Source organism: Galeopterus variegatus, unplaced genomic scaffold (assembly GCF_000696425.1).
Source record: "Galeopterus variegatus unplaced genomic scaffold, G_variegatus-3.0.2 Scaffold791, whole genome shotgun sequence".
NCBI classification, from domain to species: domain Eukaryota; kingdom Metazoa; phylum Chordata; class Mammalia; order Dermoptera; family Cynocephalidae; genus Galeopterus; species Galeopterus variegatus.
The window spans coordinates 128,090-153,870 of record NW_007726902.1 but is presented as its reverse complement, the minus strand read 5'-3'; the positions used below and the strand labels follow the sequence as shown (position 1 = coordinate 153,870).

The window sequence follows — 25,781 nt, the reverse complement described above, 5'->3', positions numbered from 1 at the left end:
AAGTTATTACGAGAAAAAAAACTGGGGGAGGGAGAAGATATAACAACTACAATTTTTTGGAAGTTGTTACAACAAGCAAACGGAAAGGACATTCTTGAGTGGGAGGGGGGAGAGGGAGGAGGGAGGGAAGTTTCGGTGATGGGCCATAATAACCAACCACATTGTATATTGACAAAATAAAAATTTAAAGGAAAAAAAAATAAAAAGCAAACAAAAACAAACAAAAAAAATCAAATCCCCTCTTCCTCATCTAAGGCAAAGAACTATCCAATCAGGACTGAACAACTGCTCCCCTGAAATGTATGTGATCTCGTCTTCTGGGACTAAATGCATTTGGGTAACTTTACTCAAAAACACTTCCTGGCACCTGCTGTGGATGTGCCAGACAGTGGGCTGGATGCAAGGCCCCATGGACTACATACTCAGAGTCTGCCGCAAGATCACACAGGCCATGTGGGAATACAAGCTAATAGTTAAATAATCAAAACATAAAAGTGATGGCTGCAAAATATGTAAGTTTTAAGTACTGAGGGGATAGAAAAGTCCCTAGGGAGTCAGGGAAGCTTCATAAAAGAGGTAACACCTGGACTATGTCTTAAAGTGCAGTGAGGGTCCGAGCCCGTGGCACACTCGGGAGAGTGCAGCACTGGGAGCGCAGCAGCGCTCCCGCCGCGGGTTTGGATCCTATATAGGGATGGCTGGTGCGCTCACAGCGCTCACTGGCTGAGCGCAGTGTGGCTGGTCTCAAAAAAAAAGGACAAAAAAAAAAAAAAGTGCAGTGAGGCAATTAATTAAAACAAAGCCTTATCAAGTGAAGACTTAGCCCATATTTCACCTTCTCTGGGGCCCTTTGGACACCCTCTTTCCTCTGCCTTGAACCCTCTCCTCCTTGCCTGTCGGGTGGACTCTCACCCATCCAGAGTGCCAAAGTAAATGAGTAAACCTGCGAGTGAGGAAGTAGAAATTGCTGAGGCTGGAAGGGTGTACTGGGTTGAACAGCGTCCCCCCAAATCCATGTCCACCCAAAACCTCAGAATGTTATAAAGTTTGCAAAGGTGTCTGAAGACATAATTAGTTAAGATGAGGTCATGCTAAATCAGGGTGGACCCCAATCCAATGGCTTGTGTCCTTACAAGAGGGCCATGTGAAGACACACAGGGGAGAGGCCACGTAAAGACAGAGGCAGAGGCTGGAGTGACCCATCTCCCATCCAAGGATCACCAAGGATATCCAGCAACCACCAGAAACTAGAAGAGAAGCACACAACATTCTCCCTCTGAGCCTCCGGAAGGAATCAACCCTGCCAACGCCTTCTGGCCTCCAGAACTTTGAGAATAAACTTTTGTTGTGGTAATTTGTTACGGCAGGTCTAGGACTCTCATACGAAGGGTAAGTAGGGACCGAAATGTGAAGACCCCAAATCCCCCCAGTACACACAATGGGAAGCCACTGGTGGAGGACATGATCAAATTGATTTTCGAAAATGACTACAGCAGGAGAGGAGGGAACCCACTGGAGAGGAGAGACAAGGCAGGAGGTCACTGCAGCAGAGAGGCAGGAAGTGATAAATACTGAACAAAGGTGGCAGCAGCAGGGAAGAGAGAAGACAGATCCAAGAGCCACAGACAGGGAGAGACACGATTTCAGTGCTCACTCAGGAGTGAGGGACGGAAAGGGTAAGAACTGAGTTTCATGCCGGGTTTCTAGCTTACGCAAGGACATGGGTGGTGGTACCATTAGTTGAAATAAACAAACAAGGAGGACCAGATTCACAGCACAGAGGAGTGAGGTGGGAGACAGGCTAAGAAGATGAGAAAGTTAGAACGTGAGGTATCTGTAGCTGAGAACATCCTGGTGGAGACGTGTAGTAGATAACTGGAAATAAAAGGAGAGAGTCTGGCTGGCCTTACAATTCAGGATTTGTCCACACATGGATGGTTGAAGCCAAAAGCACAGTTGAGATCATCCAAGGAGAACAGGTAGAAAGAGAAGACAAAAAGACCAGGGATGGACCTGAGTCCCTGTAACACTGAAGAGTCAGGCAAAGAGCAAATCTTAGAAGAGATGGGAAGGAATGGTGAGCAAGTAGGAAGCCGGAAAACCAAGAACACACTGCTCTGGGGAAGTGAAATAAAAAGATGCATGAGGGATATCTGTTCTGGCTATATGCTGTTCAGATAATAACCCACTGACAAACAACCCTAGACACAGGAAGTCAAGAGTGAAGGGCTACCCAAAAAAGCTAATGTACTCCCCGAGCAGCATACAGAGGATGGGAAATAAAGATGGCAGGCCTTCTATTCTGCACCAAGGGAAGACACCCAAGGTTCTGTGCCTTGTGCTGGGAGACATTAGGGATGAAGGGTGTGGAAGGGGATCCAGCACGGAGACCTGGAGAAGAGAAGATGGTGAGCAAAGCATCTACGCATGGAAGAAGGAAAAGACTCCTGCCAGGAGAATTAGAACAAGTTTCAAGGGAAAGGAGGAAGTGCCTTCTCACAGGTCTGTATGGAAATGGGATGAACTGTCCTGTGAGGCAGGGAGTTGCTTTTCAGTGGAGTTTATGGTCATCGGCGGGGGAGGGCTTTACTATTCTAGATCAGGAGTCAGCAGACGTTTTCCTGTGAGGGGCTAGACAGTGAATACTATAGGCTTGTGAGCCAGCCATGTGGGCTCTGTTGCAACTATTCAGCTCTCCCATTACGATGTGAAAGCAGTCACAGATCACGTGTACATGAATGGGCATAGTTGTGTTCCAATAAAACTTTATTTATGAAACAAGGGATGGGCTGGATTTGGTCCAAGCATGTGGGTCATAGTTTTCCAACCTTAGCTCTGGATTCTTGCTTCTCAAAGAGTGGTGTGGTCCACAGACCAGCAATTTTAGTATCACCTAGGAGCTTGTTAGAAATGTAGAACTCTGGGCCCCCATCAGACTTACTGAATCAGAGTCTACATTTCAGCAAGACCCCCAGTTGATCTGCATGTATGGAAAATTTGAGAAACACTGGTCTTTGTCAGCGGTGCCCACACTTGACCCAAGCTGGGCTAGCAGCATCAGAATCTCCTGGGAAACTGCTGAAAACCATATTCCTGGCCTTAACCCTGGAGGTTCAAACCTAATGGCATGGACAAGGCTCAGGACCCTGCATTTTCACAAATGCCCTCAGTAAGTCCTAGGATTTGGAAACCTCTAGTCTGGCAGCCTCAGTGGACCCCTACAAGTAAGTTTCTGTGAATCCACTTCAGAGAAATAAAGAAAGATTTGCCCACTTAAATTTTCTTTTGTTCTTATTGGCATTTTGTTTTTCTACTTTGCTGTTTCAGAGAGAAATTTTGCTGACAGAGGCCCACATTCTGAAATTCTGAAACAAAAAAACCAGAACACTCAAAAAAAAGGCCAGTTATCAGGCAGTCCTAAAGCGCCATCTGCCGGTCCCCCGGAATGCACCCACATCTCCAGCACAGACCTCACCCTCTCCTTAGTGCTGCTGGAGGCCATCAGCAGTGAATGGAGTGGGAGAGAAGGGAGGAGGAAGAGACATGGAGAAATGAAAGGTGGGAAGAAATTACACCACTGATTTCACCTGTGCCATAAACTCTCTACTTCAGTATTACACTGAATGATTTCTTTAGGGGAATTTGAGTCTCCTGGTTTTAATCTGGCATGAGAATTGAATTGAGAAGTATTTAAATACACCCTGTGCCTCTAATCTCCCACCATTCTGAGCATTAGAATGCTCCTGGAGAACAAGTCTGGTTCTGAACAGAAGGACAAGCTACCTCCTTCCTCTCCTCTCTTCCACACGTGTTTTGTGCACACACTATGGACGATGCGCTGCCCCAGAGGGACACAAATGAACAAGACGTAGATGTGGTCTCTGCCTGCATAGAACTTACAGTCTTAGAAATACAGAATTAAGTATAATTAAGGCAATTAATTACCCTATCCAAGGATGATTCCAGGAAAAGTGCATGTTGCTCTGGGAATGCACAACCTGGCAATATGGCAGACCAGGGTGGGTGCAGCAGAGGTTCTGCTTGGCTAGCACCCCATTTTTAGGGTCTGAATGCCTGTAGGCAGGACATGCTGCCTACTGTCCACACAGTGCACCTACGATCTTATTCCTAGAGGCTTCACGTTGACCCACCTGGCCCTTGAAGCAATTTAACTTGGCAATACCCTTAGCCCAGAGGTTCAGAGGAAGCTTCTAGATAGGCAATGACATTGAAAATGAGACAAGAATAATGCATTCAGAATTAGCCAGATGAAGAGAGGAGGTGACAGGGGAAGGCTCTCCAAGAAGACACGTGTGTGTGTTCATGATCGCTGGAGCACAGGGGTGCTGGAGATGGGCCTAGGGCTTCGGCTGGAGTGATTCACAGGCACCAGAGGGAGGGGCATGTTGTTAGCCAAAACAGTTTGTTTTTTAGAAATAAATATGGACATTTCACAGGGACACTGGAGAGTGTTAGTTAGAAAATGATAAAACCAGATTGGTTAAAAAAAATCATCCCATGATTATGTAGAAATAGGTGAAAGGAGAGCAGGAATGGAGGCAGTGGGAGCCATTTGGAGACACTGCAGGAGTCCAGGAGAAAGGATGGCTGACTGCCCTGGAGAGGCAGACGTGGGGACGAGGGATGTAGAAGGATCTAAGAGCCATCCAAGAAAGCAGAAATGCTGCGACTTGTGACAGACAAGGAGGAAAAGTCAAAATGGCTCTCAGATTTCTGGCTGGTGCCACAGGGTGAGAGTGTCATCTCCTTCACTGAAGGTCACAGCGGGGTGGACAGGGAAAACAAGTTCACCTTGAGCAAGACGCACTGGAGGCACGTGCCAGAACTTCGAGTGCTCAAGTTCAGGACGCAGCTGGGAGGACGGATCTGGAGCTCAGGAGAGGAGGCTGACTTGGAGATAAGGACAGAACACAAATGGGACACAGAGGGATCCAGCCTCTGGTCAGAAGGGGAAGGAAAGAAGCTGGTGCTGCCACGGGCACATGTGCTGCGTCTGAGGGCAGGAAGCTGAGGACGTCCTCGTGTTGAGCTTCCATTTTCTCTGAACTTGGTGGGGAAGGCCTTGGAAGGCAGGAGGTGGCCGTAGAGAGTGGGAGGCCCTAATCCAGTTCCAGGTAACAAGTTCAGAGTGAGGTAGCCACGGAAGGCATGACTGAGCTGGAAAGGAGGTGAACGTCCTCGCAGATGAGACAGAGAATGAGGCATCAGGTGTGCCATCCAGGAGGACACAGTTGTCACCTCAGGACGGAGAAGAGGTACCGGTCACTACCAAAGTCCTGAGTGAATTACGGGTGCTGGGAGGACAGCCACAATGAGGAGGGGTGGGGATGCTGCAGCTGGTGTCAGCAACATCTGAGGAGCCGGTCTCACATGAAGATACAGCAGCAAGGGTGGGGAACACGGATATAGGAAGACAGCCCACACCTCCACGGCACCCTGGACTGAGGACCTCCTGGGCAGCAGCGGGCTCCCTTCTGGACAGCTCTGCTGCTGGAAAGACCCTTCCTGGGTAGAGCCAAAGTTCATAGGTTACAGTCCAGACTTCTGAAGCCATATGAGTTAAATCTGTCCCTTTTTCACATGTGAAAAACATCTGATGTCTGAAGGAGGCTGTGAGCTCTCCCGCCACCTGGCATGGAACCTCAGGCAGGGCATTACTGCTGTGGCCCTCAGGGTCACCTCTGTGAAATGAAGAGCCTGGATGAGATGACCGCTGCCAGCTTGACAGTGCATCTGCTGAATGTGGAGAAGCCAAAAGAAAACAGGAAAGCTTTCTAAACTCAATAAAAACCTCAGCAATTCCACTTCTGGGTATGTGCCCCAAAGAACTGAAAGCAGGGACTCAGATGTTCACAGCAGCAACAGTCACAATAGCTCTGAGGTACAAGCAACCCAAGTGTCTCCTGACAGGTAAATGGATAAACAAAACGTGGTGTATACTTACAGTGGCATATTATTCTGCCTTAAAAAGAAATGGAATTTTGATATGTGCCACAACAGGGATGGGCCCTGCAGACATTATGCTAAGTGAAATAAGGCAGACACAAAAGCACAAATATTGTAAGATTCCATTTATGTGAGGTATCTAGAGTGAACGAACTCAGAGGCAGAAAACAGAATGGTGGCTGCCAGGGGCTGCAGGGGAGGGAACGGGAAAATGCTGTTTAATGAGCACAGAGTTTCAGTTTGGGAAGATAAAAAAGTTCAGGAGATGGGTAATGGTGACGGTGGTGCAAAAATGTGAATTACTTACTGCTGTAGAACTGTACACCTAAAAATGGTTAAAAAGGTAAATTTTATGTTATGTGCATTTTACAAAATAAGAAAAAGGAAAGCTTGAAAAAGAGATCAAAGTGGAAATAAAGGAGATGTGATTACAGAATCTGGCCTGGCTAAGAAAGCCACACTAACGTTCATATCTAGCATAGTTTTTATTCCTCCAATTAGGATAGAATCTTGACTTCTCACTAACCACCCGTATGAGTTTGCTGGGGCTGCCACAACCAAATGTCACAAACTGGATGGCCACACTCCCTCCAAAGCTTCTAAGAGAAGGTCCTTCCTCATGTCTTCCAGCTTTCTAGCAGCCCAGGCATTCCTTGGCTTGTGGCAGCATAACCCCTATCCAGGTCTCTGTTGTCACACAGCTGTCTTCTACCCAAGTGTCTTTATACTGTCCTCCCTCTGTGTGTGTCTGTGTCCAAATTTCCCTCTTCTTATGAGGACACCAGTCATATTGGATTAGGGGCCCACCTTCCTCCAGTATAACCTCACCTTAACTAACCCCATCTGCAACAACTCTACTCCAAATAAAGTCACGTTCTAGGGCACGAGGGATTAAGACTTCAACACACCTTGAAGGGGACACAAGTCAACCCATCCCACCACCCAAATGTACAGGTAATCAACATCCCAGTTGACTAACTCGCCCTCTTGGCAGCATTTGACATGGTTATCACACAGACACAGTCCTTCTTTCCAGGATGCACATCCTTCTCGTTTTCCTCACCACCCCTGGCTCTCTCTGTCTCCATCTTGGAGCACCCCTCAGACTTCACCCCTGTCCATACTCACTGCCTAGGAAACCCACTCAGCCCCACAGCCTCCAATACCACTTATCCTCTGACAGACCGCCACATGTCTAGCTCCAACGTGCCCCGCCGTCTCCAGACACCACACCCCACTGCCACCGAGCATCTCTGACTTAACACACTCAGGCTCCTTCATCAGGCTTCTCCAAAGTAGTGAGTGGCCTCACCTCCACCCAGTGCCTGAAACTTTGACCATGTCCTTGATTCTGACCTTTCCCTCATCCTCCCATGTCCAGTCAGCACATCTTATTGGCTCCACCTTCTATACGCCCCGCACCTGTCTGCTTCCCACCACCTCCACTGCTATCACCCTAGACTCGGGGTTGGCAAACTGCTGCCCCTGAGCCTAATCTGGCCACCACCAATTGTGCCTACCTCGACAGGATTGAGTAGCTGCACAGTGACCATGTGACCTGCCATGATGAGGCTTCACTGTCTGGCTCTCCCCAGAAAAGTCTGCTGACCCCTGGTCTAGGCACTTGATATGACCTTTGGCTATCCTGTACTGTAATCTTATACTCAACAATAAGACAGCAAGTGCTGCTTTTTGTTCGTTCTTTGCCTTCTCGGAAATAACCACTTCTCTTCCTTTCTGTTCCCTGATCAGAACCCTCACCCCTCACTCGGTACCTACCAAGCGGCCCTCTCCCTGCCTCTACTCCCTCCTGCGCACCATCACTGAGGGTTCATTCTTGGAACCACCACGTTCACCCTGCTCAGGTACCCCCGATGGCTCCCACTGTCCCAGCATTTAGCCTATACACCTGTTTAGTCCTCCAAGATGCTCTACAAGCCAGCCTGTGCTCCACGGTCGGTCAAGGCAAGGGCTGCACCCTCCCCGCGGGTCTCTGTACTTGCTGGGCTCTGCGCCTTCAGACTCTTCTCAGCATTTGAATATGCTCAAACCACCCTCATATTCCAAAATCTTCCTGGACCCTAAGCCTCCCCTCCAGTTACCATCCCGCTTGTTACTCTGTCTTCCGGTTAGCCAGAAGAGAGTACTTTCTGAAAAAGAAAAAACAATTCTGAAGCAACTGTCTATTCCCATCACCTTCACTTCCTCACCTCCCATTTGCTCTTCACCCACAACCGTCCAGCTCCTACTTCACCACTAAAATCACTCCTGCCGGGACCACTAATGACTTCTTTAAATCTAATAACTTCTGTTTCACCCTGATGGCTTCTATGCTTCAGCATTTAACTGAGTTCTCTGTGGTCTGAAAACACCCTTCCCCTGTTTCTATGATAGCCACGCTCTCTTTCCATCTAGCTTTCTGATTACTCCTTCTCAGTGTCCTCTTTCACGTCTGTCTTCCCACTGAACAGTGAGCTCCTTCAGGGAGGGACCACGTCATCTGTGGCTCTCTGATGCCGAGAATACATTCTAGCACATGGTAGGCCCTCAGTCAACATCAGCTAAAGTCCACTCTCTGTCACTTATATTGTTTTCAGCTCAGGAATCTCCATTTGATTCTTTTATAGTTTCCAGTTCTCTGTACAATTCTCCATATTATCCTGGTTCTTTGAACATATTATTAATATCACTTAACATGCACATCTGATCGATCTACTATCTGGATCTCCTATGGGTCTGTTTCTATTTCTGATTTTTCTCTTAGTTTTCTTGTACCCCTGGTTATTTCTGAGTGAGTCCTGAATATCATACGTGAAAAACTAAAGAAAGAATTTGAGGCTCTGGATAATGTTACTTTCCCCCAGAGAGGATTTATTTTTGCTTCTAGCAGGCAGGTAGACTAGAGACATTGCCAATCCCAAATCTCCTTCATTCAATCAGTATTGAAATGATTCAGACCAGGACTCTATGAGAGCTAGTTTAATTCTGGATCATTCCTTACTCCCAAGGAACAGCCTTTCAGGGTCCCTACCAGAAGGCTGGGAGTATTGACCAGGATCCTTCCAAGTTGGCAGGTCCTGACTTCAGTTTCTGTCCCCAGCCTTGTGAATCTGGCAAGAGCTCTACTAAGACACTCAGCCACACTTCTGTCCAAACAAGCTAGTCTTCCACTGCCAGAAAAAGAGCTTCTTAATCTATTATTAATACAGGTAATCTAAGGCTGGGCTACCCACACTGCTGCCAGATTTACTGTTCCTTGACTAGAGAGGCAATGAGCTAGGAGTTTAGCATGTGTATGTGACTCTTGGGCTGGATCTCTCAAGATTCCTTTATCTGTACACGTACAATACATCTGGATAAAAATCTTTTGAGTTTCTTCTTGCTCTAAAAATTTCACAATTGCTAACATCCCTGCCAACTCTTATATTAGACAATCTCAGACCATATGTTCTTCTGTGGATGCATCAATGCCCAGCCCAGTGACTCATTACTAATTCCCATCTTCACAAAAGCATTAGAACAAATGGACTTAAACTACAACAGTGTGGTTTACACTGACATAAAAAGGTGTTCAACTTCTGGAACTGTGCCCATTCACACAGCAGATCTTTATCATTTCTTGCCCTGGCTACTAAACCATGCAAAGCTGACGAGGACCCACCTACCACCAAGACTGAAAATCGAAGTGAAAAGCCCAACCCAAAGGAAGAAAGGAATCACTGCTGGGCATCACTATGCCAAATGGCACGCAGAAAACAAACATGAAGGAAAACAGTTCTGAGTCATGGCAAACTTAGATTGCTCTTTTTAAAAAGAAGGATGCTGACCGTGTTTCCAAGAGTAGCTCAAAGCAGGACAGAGTCCATCAGACTTCAGCTTTTGGCTTTTCAGAAGCTAAAATTCCATGCTTTCCTCAGCAGATGAGACTACCAAAAGATACACAAACATGCTATTTGTTTTCATGATGGACAAAAGAACCAGTGACTGAAATAAATGACACACCAAAACAAAGTCCTCCTTTCCTAAGCACAGAGAAGACCTAATGCAGTCACTTCATTACACAGAGAATGTTCTATAAACATGCCCACTCCAGCCCAGTTCCTCACTGCACAGGATGTGGGTCTCCCAATGCGCCCCGCCCCCCCAGCACTCTCCCGACCACAGAGCTCCTGACCTCTACCTCTTCTCGGTAGGATATGGAATCTGGATATTGCTGTCTTTTGTGTAGTATCTCCGCTTCCTTGCAGTATCTGGATCCATCAGAAAGCAAAGGAATCTACTCCAAAAGCTGTACTGTAGCCAGCATCCCAGAAAGAGTCATCACTAGGCTTCTCAATGCTCCAGTAACACATCAGTTAGAAGCAACTGAACTCTATACTGGTCCTTACTTTTCCCAAGACACCCTGTGTAGGGTGGGGAAAGGCACCAGCCAAGGAGCTATGCTTGAGTCCTAGCTCTGTCACTCTCTGACTATGCTCATTCAGACATCAAAATGTACTGAGAACCCAGCATGGACAGGACATTCTGCTGGGCATTAACGATGCAAAGGCGACTAAGACACAGGAGGTGCCTACCATTACAGAGCTAAAATCCAAGCAGTGCCTCCACTTTCCCATCCGCTAAATGAGGGGGTCAAACTAAGTAATCTCCGAGGTTCCCCTTACCTTTAAAGTGCTACAGTTTTATCATCTGAGATACAGCCCAGGTCAGGCATACATAACTGTGTGGCTGTGCACTGGCCCGGCCTCTCTGGGCCTTAGTTTCCACATCTAGAAAGCAAACAGGTTAGATGTGAACATGACTCCCGTTACCTTATGCAGCCACAATGGCAGGTTTCCAGAATCACTCTGCAGGGAGTCCTTCTGCTGAACGGCAGCCCAGCAGTAAGAATCCACGAAGGCAGCCTGTCGCCAGGAGAAAGAACTCGGGGAGAAACAGCTTATTTGTGTACCTGAGAAACAAAACAGATTGTTCCAAATGAATAAAAACAAAGTTGACTGGACCCTTCCCATCCCACCCCTTCTCCCCCAGCTGCCTCGTGTTTGTGTTATCTAAGTCAGGGAGCACCAAGATGGGAGGGGGGGACATTAGTGATGACAGAACTAAAAACAAACACCCAAGTTCATATTAAAATTGAGCATTGGAGAGTTTTCTGGGCCAATACTGGTCACGATAGCAGCTTGGGCTCAGTTGGGGGAAAAAAGCTCTTGAAAGAAGTGAAACCTCAATAAAAAGAAAAAAGGAGCTGGAAAAGAACAAGAGCCTGAAATGTAGAGATAAACAGAGCTAGTTTAGTTTGGGGTAAGGATGCGAGAAAGGGGGAGGGAAGAGAGGAGACTCGATGCAGAAAATTGGAGTCAAAAAGGAGTCTTTTTAGAACAAAGAAACGAAGAACTTCTAGCCTGAGGAAGAGAAGGCTGAAGAAATATTTGGTAATAGATAACTGGGTGGGAAATCAGCAGTTTTCCATCTCCTCTAAGAAAAAAAAAAAAAGAAGAAACGGCGAAACGACAGCCCAAGCAAACGCTCAAGACCGCAAACCTCCCAACAGAAGGTGGGCGCTGGCAGGGGAGTGCAGACGCTGGGTCCCACTCAGGACCCTGCCATTAACTAGGGACTCGGGAGCTTGGTTTTGTCTGCAGCAAAGTGAAGACTGCAACACCCTGCGAATGCCACCGTTATGTCGTCAAAATTACACCTGGAGACTCTTCATGCTCTTCACTCACTGGCCAACGTGGGACTCAGGGCAGCGGCCGCCTCCTCCGTCCTCACCAGCAGGCAGAGGGGTTTGCCCAGACCCCTCCCCTGCCCCATCAAGCACGTATGGGGGGGGGTGTCCCGGGCACAGGGACCAGCTTCTGATGCCCTGCTGTGCAATGAATGTCCCCCAAACTCACTGAAGATGGATGTCCATTGTAACAGTGCTAAGAGGGTGGGAAATCTGATTATGGTATTAGAAAGGTGGGGCATTTAAGAAGTGATTAGATCATGAGGACTGTGCACGTGTGCACATGTGAGTGGACTGATCCATTCGTGGAGTAATGGGCGTGGTTCTGGTGGCTTTATAAGGATGGCAAATGAGAAGGTTACCTCTCTCTTGCTCAGCCCATTCTCACCATGTGATACCCTGCGTTGCTGTAGAGAGTCACCCACCAGGAAGAAGGCCCTCACCAGATGTATTCCCTAGACTTTGGACTTCCCAGCCTCCAAAACTGTAAGAAATAAATTTCATCTGTTTGTACATTACCCAGTTTCAGGCATTCAGTTATAAGCAACAGAAATGGACTAATACAGGCCCACAGCAGACACACTATCTGCCACATCCTGCACAGCACGGGAGACTGCTAAGTGCCTGGGCTCTGACACAAGTCCTACTTAAACCCAGCTCTGCCACTCATGGCTAGATGACTCATAGCTGGTAAGTCACTTAACCTTGTGGTGACTAAAAAAAAAAAATAGTTGCTACAGCACTTATTAAAGTGCCTGGTTCCCAGTAGTTGCTCATAAGTGTCACATTTCTCTAGATGAAGTAATGAGAAGATTCTGGTCTCTCTTGAAAGACTGGAGCATGCTCTCCATACTCCCTCCCCTCCCTATGGAGAGAGGACAGGGACAGTGGAAGGACACCAAGCTGCACTTCCCTAATCCCTGGCACATAAAAGATCGCAAAGGGTCACTTTTCCCTGGGGAGGGGGTGGCCTTCATGCTTGTAGCAGGAGAGGGAAGTGATGAGGATAAGATTCTTGTGGCAGGAAGGGTACATGGGCCAGGCTCTGGGCACCCCTTCTTCCTCCTCAGGTGCCTTTATGTCCACAGACATCAAAAATGGACTTCTTGGCATCTCAGGACATCCAGAGGGAGCCCATGGAGGAGATCATCATGAAAAATCACAAACCATCAGAAAGTGTCCTTTAACAGGGGTAGTTCTCGCCAGCTAGGAATGGCTTAAATATGAGTTGGGGACAGGTCAGAGTCCCTTCCCACTCTCATCCCATTAAATTTGAGTTCTTACATTTATGAAAAATAGAGTAGTTAGGATGGCACAGGATCTTGGGGCTAACCCCACGCTGTTCTTGTCAAATCTTTTCTCTGCCACTCACCTACTGAGGCTTGATTGCAACAGCAACACACAGGCAACAGGCGGTCTCGGGTTATAAATGTTTGATTTCTGGTAAGTTTACTGGTAAGTTGCGTGGTTGAGAACATCTGTCCAAATACTCACTTATGAAAATGAACAATACTGTTAGGATTTCACAAAAGCCTGCCTGGCCCAGAATGTTCCTTAGATATAGTCCTCACAGTGTATGTATCCAACATTTACTAATATTCTTTCCATAGGAAAAAGTGCTTCAGAATTCTCTCTTGGGATCTCAGGGACATCCCTCAAGGAAATGGTGGAAACTCCTGGAGCACATATAACTAAACTTTTTATACCAAAGCTTTGGCAAAAGGAAAATATGAGTCTAGAGAAAAAGAGATTAAGGACATGTTGTGCTCATAAGGAAACGTTCTTCATCTGGAATGGAAAGTCAGAAGAAAAGACAGTGGACAACCAATGTCCACTGCACACCAACCAGCCCTTTAATCATTACCTCCTTTATGCCTCACAGCCAGGTGGAGAGACAACTTATCTTCCTTTCACCCTGGAGGAAACTGAAGCTCAAAGTAGTTCAGGGATCCCCTACCCAGGAAGTCAACTGTAGCACCATAATTTGAATCTTTATCCAACTCCTAGTCTTTTTCATCAGTCCTCCCTGGCCAGTCACTCTAGCAAGGCCACACAGGGGAGGTCCTAGGGACTAGGGCTTTGTCAGAATGGGGATGCTCCGAGCAGGTGGTTCCTCCAAGTGGCCAGGAAGGGAAGAGCCTCCTGGGAAGGGTCAAGGATAAATCTGGGAAAAGAAACAGATCAAGTCCCAGGTATGGGTATTCTCAAGCCAAAAATGGTAAACGAAGTTAAGGAAGTCAAGAGCCAGGCAAGGGCAGGAGGGGGCAGGGGCCCAGCACATGCTGACCTGTGCAGCCCCACACCTTCATCCAAGGTGTGACAGCTCAGCCTGACTTAAGGCACAGTGTTGGGGTGGTCAGCTGCTGCTGGAGCGTCTAGGAAGCTTGGGACCTGGACGATCCCGACTCATTTCTCCAAATGTACTTCCACATCCTTTATCTCATTTACTCTCCAAAATATTGGGAAGTAAACACATTAGGGGTTCATGTATTTTCCTAGTAGTCTTCCAGAAAGGAGAGCTTCCAGTTTCTCTCTATTCCACCTGTTTTAAACGACTGCCAGATTATTCATCCTGAAGCTCAGTTCTAATCTTGACATTTCCTTGACTCAACATTTTTTCACTGGTTCCCCACTGAACCCCCACTGCCCAGGACACAAATCCAAACTGATGCTCCCATCAAACGCAACGATTGCTGTGGCTTGTACAGGCCTGATATGTTCCTAAATTTGTGCCTTTCCTCACACTATGCCCTGTGCCCACAGGGCCATCTCTCCAATACCTGTTTAAGTCAATACCCCATCCACACATATCATATACCTCAATGGTCGATCTCTCAAAGCCCTGCTCAGACATCACCCTCTCCACGAAGTTTCCTCCCTACTAACCCCACAGCACTTTAAAGCCATCACAGACATGCAGAAAATCACCTTAGCCATGTCCTATAAACACCTACGTCTGTCTCATCTCCTCTAATAATATCTCAAGTCTTTGCAGACAGGATACTCTGTCTCTCTCAACTTCATAGACCATAGTGTATCAAATAAATAACATCTCTTTGGAGTTTTAAAAGTTTCAAGGTACTATCATAAATACAGTCTTAATTAATGGTCAGGCATCCCTGTAAGGTATCACCGTACAATCTAGTAGTTGAATAAACAGAGCCCCATGAGAACCTCTGGCCAGAGCCCCATGCTCCACTCTGCTGTGTGTCAGCTTAATGAGGGCACTGTCATTTCAAGGGAACGGCTTTAGTGAGAAATGCACTACATTTTACAACTGTGCAGAAAGCAAGAAGTGAGTTTCAGGTTTGCGTGAAGAACAGCAATGAACACTACTTCTAGTTAGCTGAAGTACAGAGGAAGCTGTGGGTTATGAGGAAGCTGTGGGTTATGTGTCTGGCCAAATATAACAAAAGATCATGAGGAGGAGACGTGAGCTCACTGGGCCCACAGAATTAGCCACAACATCAAGTAAATAAGTGGTCAACACCAAAGACTTCTGTCCACCTTCCTGGTGCGTCAACCACAAGCCCAGGGTGCCATCAAACCTTCTTCCTGAGGGGCAGCCCAGGAGGCCCTTGGTGCAGACCTGTATCTGTAGTTGAACCAGAGAGCAACATGGCCTAACGGGAAACAGGTCCCGTGCCAGGGAGAGCCAGAGAATCAGCCACAGGTTTCCCAATGGCACCAACGCCAGCATGGGGACAGCTCTCCATGCCTGTCCAAGTGCAGCAGGAGAGGCTTTGGTTTACTGTCGCCTCTCTCTCTCTCTCTCTCTCCTTTGTTCCTTTCTCTTGTAATAAGCATTCTTTTTGTTCTTATGCATTACTAACACTGGGTTGTCAGGAGGGCCTGCACCTAAAAAGCTGCGAGGTCTGAGCAAGCCCCAGCCACCTTCCAACAAACACATCCACTCGCCTTCCCAGGGCGCTGTGTGGGACTAAGTTTTCTGTGTGGTTTCCATATTTAAGTGCTGTGGGAGAGCACAGGAACCAGGCCTCCTGAGGAGTTAATGAAACTCATCAAAACCACAAGTTTAATAAAAATAAAAACACGAATAGAAAGATCTAGTTAACTAGATGGGAGGGTTTGAGAGGAATGTTCAAATCGAAGAGGTTCTAAGCTCAAGTAACTAACAAGATAGAGAGTCTGAGGCAGGTGGGAAGGCAGAAGAAGCAAAGTAACTCTTGCTGTGTGCTTTCACTCCATTTTAAAGATAAGGAAAGTGAGGTATCGAGATCTCATGGTTAGTGGGTTGTGAGCTGGGATAGCAATTCAGGCCTTTATCTTTACCTTACAAACACAAGAAAGAAGAAGCAAAAACACAGGTTGTGAAGAAAATTGGGTCAGAGATGGTGGAATAAGAAGGAAGGAGCCAGGAGAGTTTCTTTGTGGGGAACGATAAATCCTGGGGTTGCTGTTCTAGGAGGCACAAAGGGAAAACAGAGTATAATAATGATTATATTGATTATAAGCATGAGTACCTACACAGCATTTTAAAAGCTTGCAAAATATTTCATTGCAAAACATAAAATTGGTTCTGATTCACTTTATTACGAATTTACTCTTCAAAATAATATTGTGGGGTAAACACAATAAATTAAACACACACACACACTCTTCTTACACATATGGGATCCAGACTGATCATAATACAAAGTATAAAGCACAAAACTTAAAAGTTCTGGCTATACTTTAAGGTTGCCAAAAAATTACAAGAGTATTCTACTATAAACTGTCAAGTTCAATAAGAATAATCATATAAAGAGGGCTCTGAATGTGTGGTATAAGTAGTAAGAAATGGGTAGTGGTCAGCTCTTAAAAATGAGCACAGAACAACAACAAGTACTCTCAGGAATGAAACAGGTCTGCATCTGTTTAAAGTACCTTTGATCCCAACAAATTAAGACAAAATGACGTTTATTGCAAGAATCTCAGAATGATTTCTCTTTCTAAAAAAAGAGCAAAATTACTCTCCTTTTACCTTTTCAGCAGACTACAACCCTAACCCATCTCTAGTTTCAAACACAAGCAAATAAATATATTGTGAAAGTCACAAATTGTCCATTATCGCCCTCACTTTTCCTTTGCAGAAACTGACTCCAAGGCACACACATGTTATAAACCAATGAGAAAATGTAACTACTCTCTGCATCCCAAACAAAAAAAAATGGAATTAAAATAACAATTTTCTTTCCCTTTAAACCAAATTGGATCACCAGGTGTCTTTTTTCCATAGCTAAGCCTGGCTTTTGAAGAGAACACCTCAGGGCTAACACCTGCTCCTTTGCTAAGATGGGCATAATCAAATGTTACCTTCTAAATGAGTCCCAAGAAGTCCCAGATACTACATTACCCATCCTCTGTGGTACAGAGCAATAAACAACCACTCAGCATCTTAGAATGAATGAGTATTCCCCTTGTGAGTCTAATGGATTATATGGGGCCCCATCAGTACAGCAATTCTCTCACTAGATGGAGGGAATCACAGCCTGTGCCTACTGACCTCATGGCCCCACAGCCAAAAAGACCAACCAACCAAGCTGGTGGCCCTCAGAAGGAACCTACAAGGCTCATTTAATTCAATCAAGAATGAAAGCGTAAACAATATGAGTATAGCCTGCTAAGTGCAAGAGCAGAAGAAAAAAGGAAGCTGAACTGAGGTCACGGCCACAAGGAACCACAAAGCCAGGATTACGCCCAGAAGAACAGACTAGAGAACTAAGTAGCAGTTTGGGGGGTTTCTTTACTGTGGTGGGAAGTCCAGTTCCTTAGCATATCCGGAAGGTCTAAAACACACAGAAGAAGAACTCATATAAATCCAATGTAAAACCCGATGACAACGATCCAATGAGTAAAATTTCTATGACCTGGATACCAGGGAAAAAAGGTATAAGAAGAATTCAATGGTATACTAAAGATGGAAAGAAGTATTAGATGTATTTAAATTTTTTAAAATTTTTTGTCATCAGAGATTAAGCAATTCAAACATACGAAAAATAATATAATAGACACTTTGAAGTTTAAAGTGATACTGATGTTTTGCTGTTTTAACCTTTTTTTATAAGTTTTATTTTGAAATTTTTTCAGACCTACAAAAAAGTGACAAGAATATTACCATGATACCCCACATACCCAGCTCTTAGATTCAACCATTGTCAACATTCTGCCATATACCCTCTTTCTATATATGCGTATATATAATATAGAATTTTTTTCTGAACCAATTGAGAGTTGCAGAGATCATGACCCTTTACTCTCAGAAGTATGTATCTTCTAAAAACAAGGTCATTCTCTTAAGCCAGTGCAATTGCCAAATTAAAAGTGTAAATATTGGGTTCCCCAAAAACTTCCACCCAGTGATGAATCAAATACTTCAACTATGGCTGCTAAATAAAGATTTTCCAACTCTATCCTTCCCTCTACATGTACTAGTTGGTTTCTTACTATTAAGAGGAACTTACCCTTTGTTTTTTAATATCAACATGGACTCATGTAATCCTTTGTTACTCAGTATTTTATAATCCATGACTGTTATTCATTTTGACGCTCAAACAGCCCCTGTCAGACTAGCTCCTGTGGCCTTCTGGCATTTTCTCCTTGGTTTCTGAGCACTTCCATACATCCTGGTACATGATGTTCTGGGCTTATCTTGTACTTTCTCTGCCCTAACCCTACAATTGGCCATTTCCATGAGAAGCCTTGGGTTCCTTTCAGTGGGTAATAGAATTTTTAAAACCAAGATTCAGAATTTTAAAAACCAAGATTTAGATGCTAGATATGCTCATTATTACTGAGATGTCATTGCTCCTAGGCCCTTCCAGCAGATGAAGCTAGGAAATAGTTTTTCAAAGTGTGAATTTATAACGAAACTTGTAATTCCAACCCAATACCACTGGCTGCTTCTTCACCATCCCCATCCCTTTATCCCTCCTTCTTTTACAATGAGAACCCTGGCACCCAACGTCTATGTAGTTACTCATTTGCTCAATCCTAAACTTCCCACAAAAATTCTAAAATTATTTTGTGTGAAGTTTAGGATTGAGCAAATGAGTAACTACATAGATGTTGGGTTCCAGGGTTCTCATTGTAAAAGAAGGAGGGATAAAGGGATGGGGACGGTGAAGAAGCAGCCAGTGGTATTGGGTTGGAATTACAAGTTTCGTTATAAATTCACACTTTGAAAAACTATTTCCTAGCTTCATCTGCTGGAAGGGCCTAGGAGCAATGACATCTCAGTAATAATGAGCATATCTAGCATCTAAATCTTGGTTTTTAAAATTCTATTACCCACTGAAAGGAACCCAAGGCTCCTCATGGAAATGGCCAATTGTAGGGTTAGGGCAGAGAAAGTACAAGATAAGCCCAGAACATCATGTACCAGGATGTATGGAAGTGCTCAGAAACCAAGGAGAAAATGCCAGAAGGCCACAGGAGCTAGTCTGACAGGGGCTGTTTGAGCGTCAAAATGAATAACAGTCATGGATTATAAAATACTGAGTAACAAAGGATTACATGAGTCCATGTTGATATTAAAAAACAAAGGGTAAGTTCCTCTTAATAGTAAGAAACCAACTAGTACATGTAGAGGGAAGGATAGAGTTGGAAAATCTTTATTTAGCAGCCATAGTTGAAGTATTTGATTCATCACTGGGTGGAAGTTTTTGGGGAACCCAATATTTACACAGTGTCCAAAAGTAACAGGACGCCTTACCATTTCACAGGGAAAGAGGCACTTTTACAGCAGAGAGAGCTGGCAGATAGCACTTGAACCACATGACTGCCATAGGTGGCATCACCAGCGTAGAGCTCTTTTACCTGCCTGTAATCCTGCCGACTGGGCCAATTGTTGAGTTAGAGCTGGGTCTGGAGCTCACAGACCCCCCAAGCCCATTGTCCAGACTGGGTCACAAACCCTTCACATGCAACGCCGGGTCACCAGACCTCTCACATGCAGGTCTGTGAGCTAGGTAACTGGCAAAAAGGTCCTTGGAACCTTGAGAGCATGGCTGCACAGGGCAGATGCCTGAGGTAGTCAACGCCAGCCAAATTGCAGCGCCCCTGTGTACTAACTCCACCCACACAACTTATTTACAAAGAATGCCCTGCACCACCCCCAACCAGACCTAAGGCAAGAGGGCCTGATTAAACTATTCTGTTTTCCAACTGTTACCCAGTTCCTCCTGGGTGGTGTCCTGAGGAGAACCCACAACGCTTCCCTGAGATTGTTGCCAGCAATGCAGAATCTGGATCAGAACATGGAGAAACAACCAGACAAACACCAATCTAGGGGCATTGCACCAAATAGGGCCTGTGCTCACCACTTGTGTTAAGGTTGCAAATGACAAAAGACTGTGGTACTGTTCCAGGATAAGGTGACTAAAGAGACATGACAACTAAATGCAGTGTGTGGTGCGGGATTGGATCCTGATTGGAGAAAAAAAGGATAGTTTGGGAAATCTGAATATAGATAACAGATTGTGTCAGGTTTCAGGGTTTTTTTTATTTTGGTTTTTTTTTTTTTTTGTCTTTTGTCTTTTTGTTCCGTGTCCGGCAACGGATCGCAACCCTCAGTGTTGCCCCCGTACCGGACCAGGGACCGGCAACGGGATTGCAAACCTCGGTGTTGCTCCCACGCCTCGCTCAGCCAGTGAGCGGGAGCCGGTCTGTATGTGGGATCCGAACCCTCGGGTGGCAGCGCCGCCGCGCTTCGGGGGGGGGGGGGGGGGGGTCAGCTTAAGAAAAATGTTAAAGAAACAGGCCATTTAAGGCCAAAGGGCAACTTTAATAGACACTTTTAGGTAGATGAAGGGTTAGAATGAGATTACTGTTGAGCTGGTCTTTACTGACACAGTGGCCTAATTTGCATGAAACAGTGTGGAAGTCCAGTTACGTATGGGCAAGCAACTTCAGTCTAAATGGGAAAAATTAGGTAAGTCTTCTACAAATAGAGGTTCTGGAACCTTTATTCGTGAATGCTGTTTAAAGAGCCTGTCATATTCAATAGGCTTTGGGTTTTCTCTTTTACTTTCCAGCAAGTTACTTAACCTCCCTGATTTCTCTCAATGGTAAAACCTTGCAGCATTCCTATAAGGATTAAATGAAATGTCTGTCACAGTGCCAGCACACAGCAAGAACTCAGCGAGTGGTAGCTAGTATTTTTATTTCTGTATGTCAGGCACCATGGTAAGCAAAAATGTAGGTTCCTTTGTTACATCTGTATTGTCTTATTCAGTGACTTGTAATTATTTTAATTTCACATTTACTTACTGGTTTACTTGTTTGTCTCATCTTCTAAAACTGTAGAACAAATGCACCAGGAAAGCAGGCACAGATAACTCGGATCTTAGATTTAAAGGGGCTACAGCTGAAACTAGATCCAACTTTGCTAAGTCCTTTTGCATCATCTCTCCCTCAAAGATGCCTTTTAAAAGTCAGCTTTTGTAGTTCCTGCAACAAAGAAACCTTTTTCTGTGTGAAAACGCCTTGAACATCTGAATTCGGGACTGAATCATGAATCAAAGATTAGTGACCAACAAAATGAAAAGAACTTACAAGAACTGTTACTATGATTTAGATAACTGGTCATAGACTTCTTTGCAAATACAAGGACATTCTAAATAGACCACACTGGGTTTCACGTGACACATGCAGATGCTAAAGTGGCAAATGCTCCAAAAAAGAGAAAAGGAACAGCCAAGCTTTTCATCAGAGTTGGGTACTTAATGCCTCTGTGCCAGCAGCACACCAGAGAGAGCCAAGGGCTCCCTTCTTCTCATTTCTACATGGAGCAATGGAGCACAGATGTTCAGCCAAAGGCACTCGGGGCTCAGCAGTGCCAGGTTTAACCCAAGAAGTATTCACCGGGCACCTACTATGTCCTTGGTACCGTGTGCAATGCAGGAGATTCAAAGACAAAGAAGGCATGGTCCCTGCCCTCCAACGGCTTATAGTCCAGTGGAGAAAGCCAAGAATATAAACCCCTAATGATAATAGATTTTAAAAAAAAATTGCGTAAGGGTAATGGCTAAACCATGGCAGATGTTTAACAAAGGCTAGGGAAACAGCACAAGCAGACACTTACGAGTCTTTAAAGTTGACAGACTATTAGGATGGTGTAAGAAAAATACAGGAAAATGGTCAGGGCTCCCTCGGATGTTCAGAATCTTGCCAAGCATTTGATGTAAATACATAACTGTGCACGTGGACCCAGGTGTTCCTTGGGTATTGCCTGTGGATGTGTGTGGGCACCCAGGTGTCCTGGGTTAACGGACTTGAGTATAAAGAATGAGTGGCTCTGGTCCACAGTGCCCCCTACTCCTGGGATGCCCCTGGGGGGGCTACAGGGAGGCCACTACTGCCGCTGGAGGCTGTTGCTCCCAGGGCCCCCGGGTCCTTCTGGGAGGCCACCACCACTGCTGCTGGAGGCTGCTGTAAGCTGGTGCTGCTAAGGAAGCTGAGGACTGAGCTCATGTCATCTGCCAATGGCTCCCAGGATCTTTCCCAATTACCTTGTGTGGAATTGAGTGTGAGGGGTCTGGTGACCCAGTCAGGCATGTGAGGGGTCTGGTGACCCAGACTGGCATGTGAGGCGTGACCCAGTCTGTACAATGGGTTTGAAGGGTGTGAGCCTTAACCCAACCATACAATTTGCTACGTCTGCAGGATTCTGACAATTGCCCTAGCAAGACAGATGGAGAACAGACCATTGTGCCTGGGGCACAGGGGGGTCAGATAAAGGACACCTTGGGACAACATGCTGTGAAGTCTAGACTTGATTCTGGGGTAGGGGTGTGTGTTTTGGGTTTTAATGTCTTTGGCACCATAATCCATACACCCACGTTTCTGATGACTGGCTGAGGCAGCAGTAATGAGCTGAGAGTGAAGTGAGGTTGGTCATGACTCTAACAGAGTAGACCCCTTCCCCAGCAGGAATCCAAGTGGTGGAAGGATGATCCCACAGTAGCAAAGCTGGAGCCCAGTACAAACTAGCTGGGCTGCAAGCTCACTCCACTCAGTCCACTGTCCCTCAAACGCATGGCAGGAAAGGGCAGAGCAGTGCCCGAAAACCCAGGCTCTGGAACGAGAGCTGCACTCCAGCTCTGTTCTGTGTGACCACAGTACCTGACCCTATCAGCCCCAGCTCCTCACCTGTCAAAGGGTCATAACCAGATCAGGGGTGTGTTTAGCAGCTAACCTGCACTGAGTGCTTCCTGTGTTCCAGACATTGTTCCAGTGCTTCATGTATGTGTAAATTCATTTAATTCTCACAGGGTCTGGATGGTTGCTCACTTAGGAAAGCATGGTGCTGATAACACCAACATCAAGAGTTCAGATTCCCTTACCAGCTAGCCACTAAAAAAAATATAACTCTCAGCACCCTGTGTGATATTATTTCCTTGTTCATCAATGAGGAATCTGGGCAGAGAAATTATGTACTTATTCAAGGTCTCACAGTGAATGTGTGACATGCTGGGACAGGAACCCAGGCAGTCTGGCTCCAAAACTCACGTCTTAACCACTATTCCACACAGTCTCTCAATACTGAAAAACTATTTTGAATGACTTCTGCTGGGAAAAATATCATTCTTAAAGGACCTAGCACACAGCTGGTGTCAACATATGGTGGCTGTTAATATTGGTCCTAACGACAGCCGCAAAAGGCATTAGGAGTGACTGCCTACATGAAGAGGCACCCTGGCCATATTTCCTCTTGGGACACCCACCCTTCTGGCTGTGCAGTCTGTTGACCTAAAAGAGAAACTGAGACCAAACACATATAGCAAGGTTTATTGAGCCAATATGATGATTGCAACTAGGGAGACACATAGATCAGGCAGCCCAGAAAATGTGTTCTGAAGAGGGCCAGCAGAGCTTAACACTTTATAATCACAAGAAGGGGGAAGGGTCAAAGGAGAGAGGAAAGCACAACCCTGCCTAATTGCCTCACCGTTCTTCTATTGGTTGTACATGACAAACAGATTTGGGATTATTACTATGTTACATCCTATGTGCAGGGATCTACGGTAAGGGTAATAAAAAGTATTCCAGGTTATCCTATGGTTTATTGGCACCATTATGGCTGCTTCTAAGTAAAATGGTCTTATGAAAATGTTTTCCAGGACAGGTGGACAGGTGACTTTCCCCAGGTCTCCCAAGGCACTCTAATTTAGTTGACCTGGTCAGAGCAGATTCTTTTGGTTATCAATCTCTAGGGCCTGGTCAGACTCCCCAGAGCTGCCAGCTCCTCACAGGCCCTCAGCAGGTGTCCTTCCTGACCCTGGCCCATTACTGCCAGGCACAGCCTTACTCCTGACCGTCCGCTGTGCTGGTTGGGCTTCAAATGTGATGATGAAACCCCAGAGCAGACTCACTAAATGTGACCAGCTCAGGTCCTCCCCAAATCAGCTCCAGCATCCCCAGAAGATTAGGGAGGCACTGGGCATATGCCTGCAGAGCTCCCAGCAACAGCTCCTGGTGAAATTTTATCTGCCAGTGCCCAGATATATACTTGTATGACAGTGCCTGTCCTCAAAGCACACACAAGTTAGTAAGCATGAACTTACTGCAATAGCGCCTAACCAGTCTCTCCACACCTGTGTCTGGCCCCATCCAACCGATCCTGCACAAAGTGTCTGGGGTGAGATTTTTAAAAGTATATCTGATTCTGTCACTCATAGCTAGAAGCCCTCCAGCTACTCACTGGCTAAACTCTAAAACCCAGCTCCCCACCCTCTGTCTCTCCAATCTCTTTACAACACTCTCCCCCTCTGCTCAACAGGTACTAGTAACACTGACTCTTTCAGTTTCCCCAAGAGAGCACATTCATTCTCCCCGCAAGAGGTTCCCACACGCTGATGGATAATTTGGCTGGAGTGTCGCTTCCTCAGCAAGCCATCCTCAACGTCCCCCCACCCCGCCCACCATGGCACTTGTTCCAAAGCACTTATCACAGTCAGAATCCTGAAATGACTGGGGTAGCCGCCTCCCCTACTAGGCTGCACACTCCCGGGACCACGTCTGCCTCCTTCACTGATGGATCCCTAGCACGCAGCACAGTGATTAATGAATAAAAACATGAATGAATGGAGATAAAAGATGAAAAAGAATAATTACCCTAAGGCAGGTATGAACAGTACTGCCAGAATCAGAAGGGCATTGGAGTGCATCTGATACCTAGTTTTAGTCCAATGCCCTTACATTACAGGGGTGAAACTGACCACAGGAAGAGATGCTTCCTGGTCACATGTGCTCCATGCAGCTGTTCCTTGCTATTAAGCAGTAACTTTCATAATAGTGCTCTTTCAGTTCTTAAAAGGGCATCACTTTTCTGTTCCATAATTTACTTCAGTGTGTACAACGAAGAAAACAAACTGAGAATGTAAAGGCTTAGAGTGTTTATAGCAAAGGAACGAAGCCTTATTAAGAAGAACGTTGAGACCATCAGCCCCTGGACTCTCCCTCGAAGAACACCAGGGAAAGGAAGGGAGACAAGTCACAGTTCCCAGCTGAGCCCCCAGAGCCAGTTGAATGGTGCCTGAATCTGCGGGAAAGCTGCAGAGAAGCATGAGGCCCATCACAGCTTGTTAGAGGCTCACAACTTTGCACAGTACCTTCAGGTTGTAGAAAGTTAACTTATACGAGTTCAGAGTCAACCAACATTTACTGAATACAACTGTGTGTCAGGCCCCTTTCAATGTATTATTTCATTTAATAGGTATCATTCTCTATTTTGCAAATGAACAACCTGGTGCTGTCAGGGAGAGGTAAACCTCACCAATCAAGTGTACAACTGAATGAGAACTTCTGCTCTCTCTTAGAAGTAACTTTTCCACAGGGAAGCCACTGTGCTTTTTGAAAATTTTAAGAACACTTACACTAGATCAAAGGTGAAGCAGATATCAACATATAAAAGAAAAAATTTTTAGCAGACATTTTCACATTTCCTAATAAATAATATTTGCTAGTTTTACTTGTTGACTAAATTTAAACGGGGAACAAAAGGCTCAGAAGTGAACCAACTGGTTTTTTTGTTTGTTTGTTTAATCTTTTAGCTTAAAAAAATAGATAAAAAGACAGTTAAGAT

The 25,781-nt window shown here is 45.6% G+C and overlaps 1 protein-coding gene across 1 annotated transcript in view; it reads right to left on the bottom strand.

The window, feature by feature from the left end:
* Nucleotides 1–25,781, bottom strand: part of PANX1 (pannexin 1) — a 45,363-nt gene that overhangs the window by 7,310 nt on the left and 12,272 nt on the right. Inside the window, exon 2 of the mRNA XM_008572477.1 lies at nt 10,779–10,918. Within this exon, the coding sequence (XP_008570699.1) occupies nt 10,779–10,918 (140 nt within the window). The remainder of the gene's footprint in view (nt 1–10,778; nt 10,919–25,781) is intronic.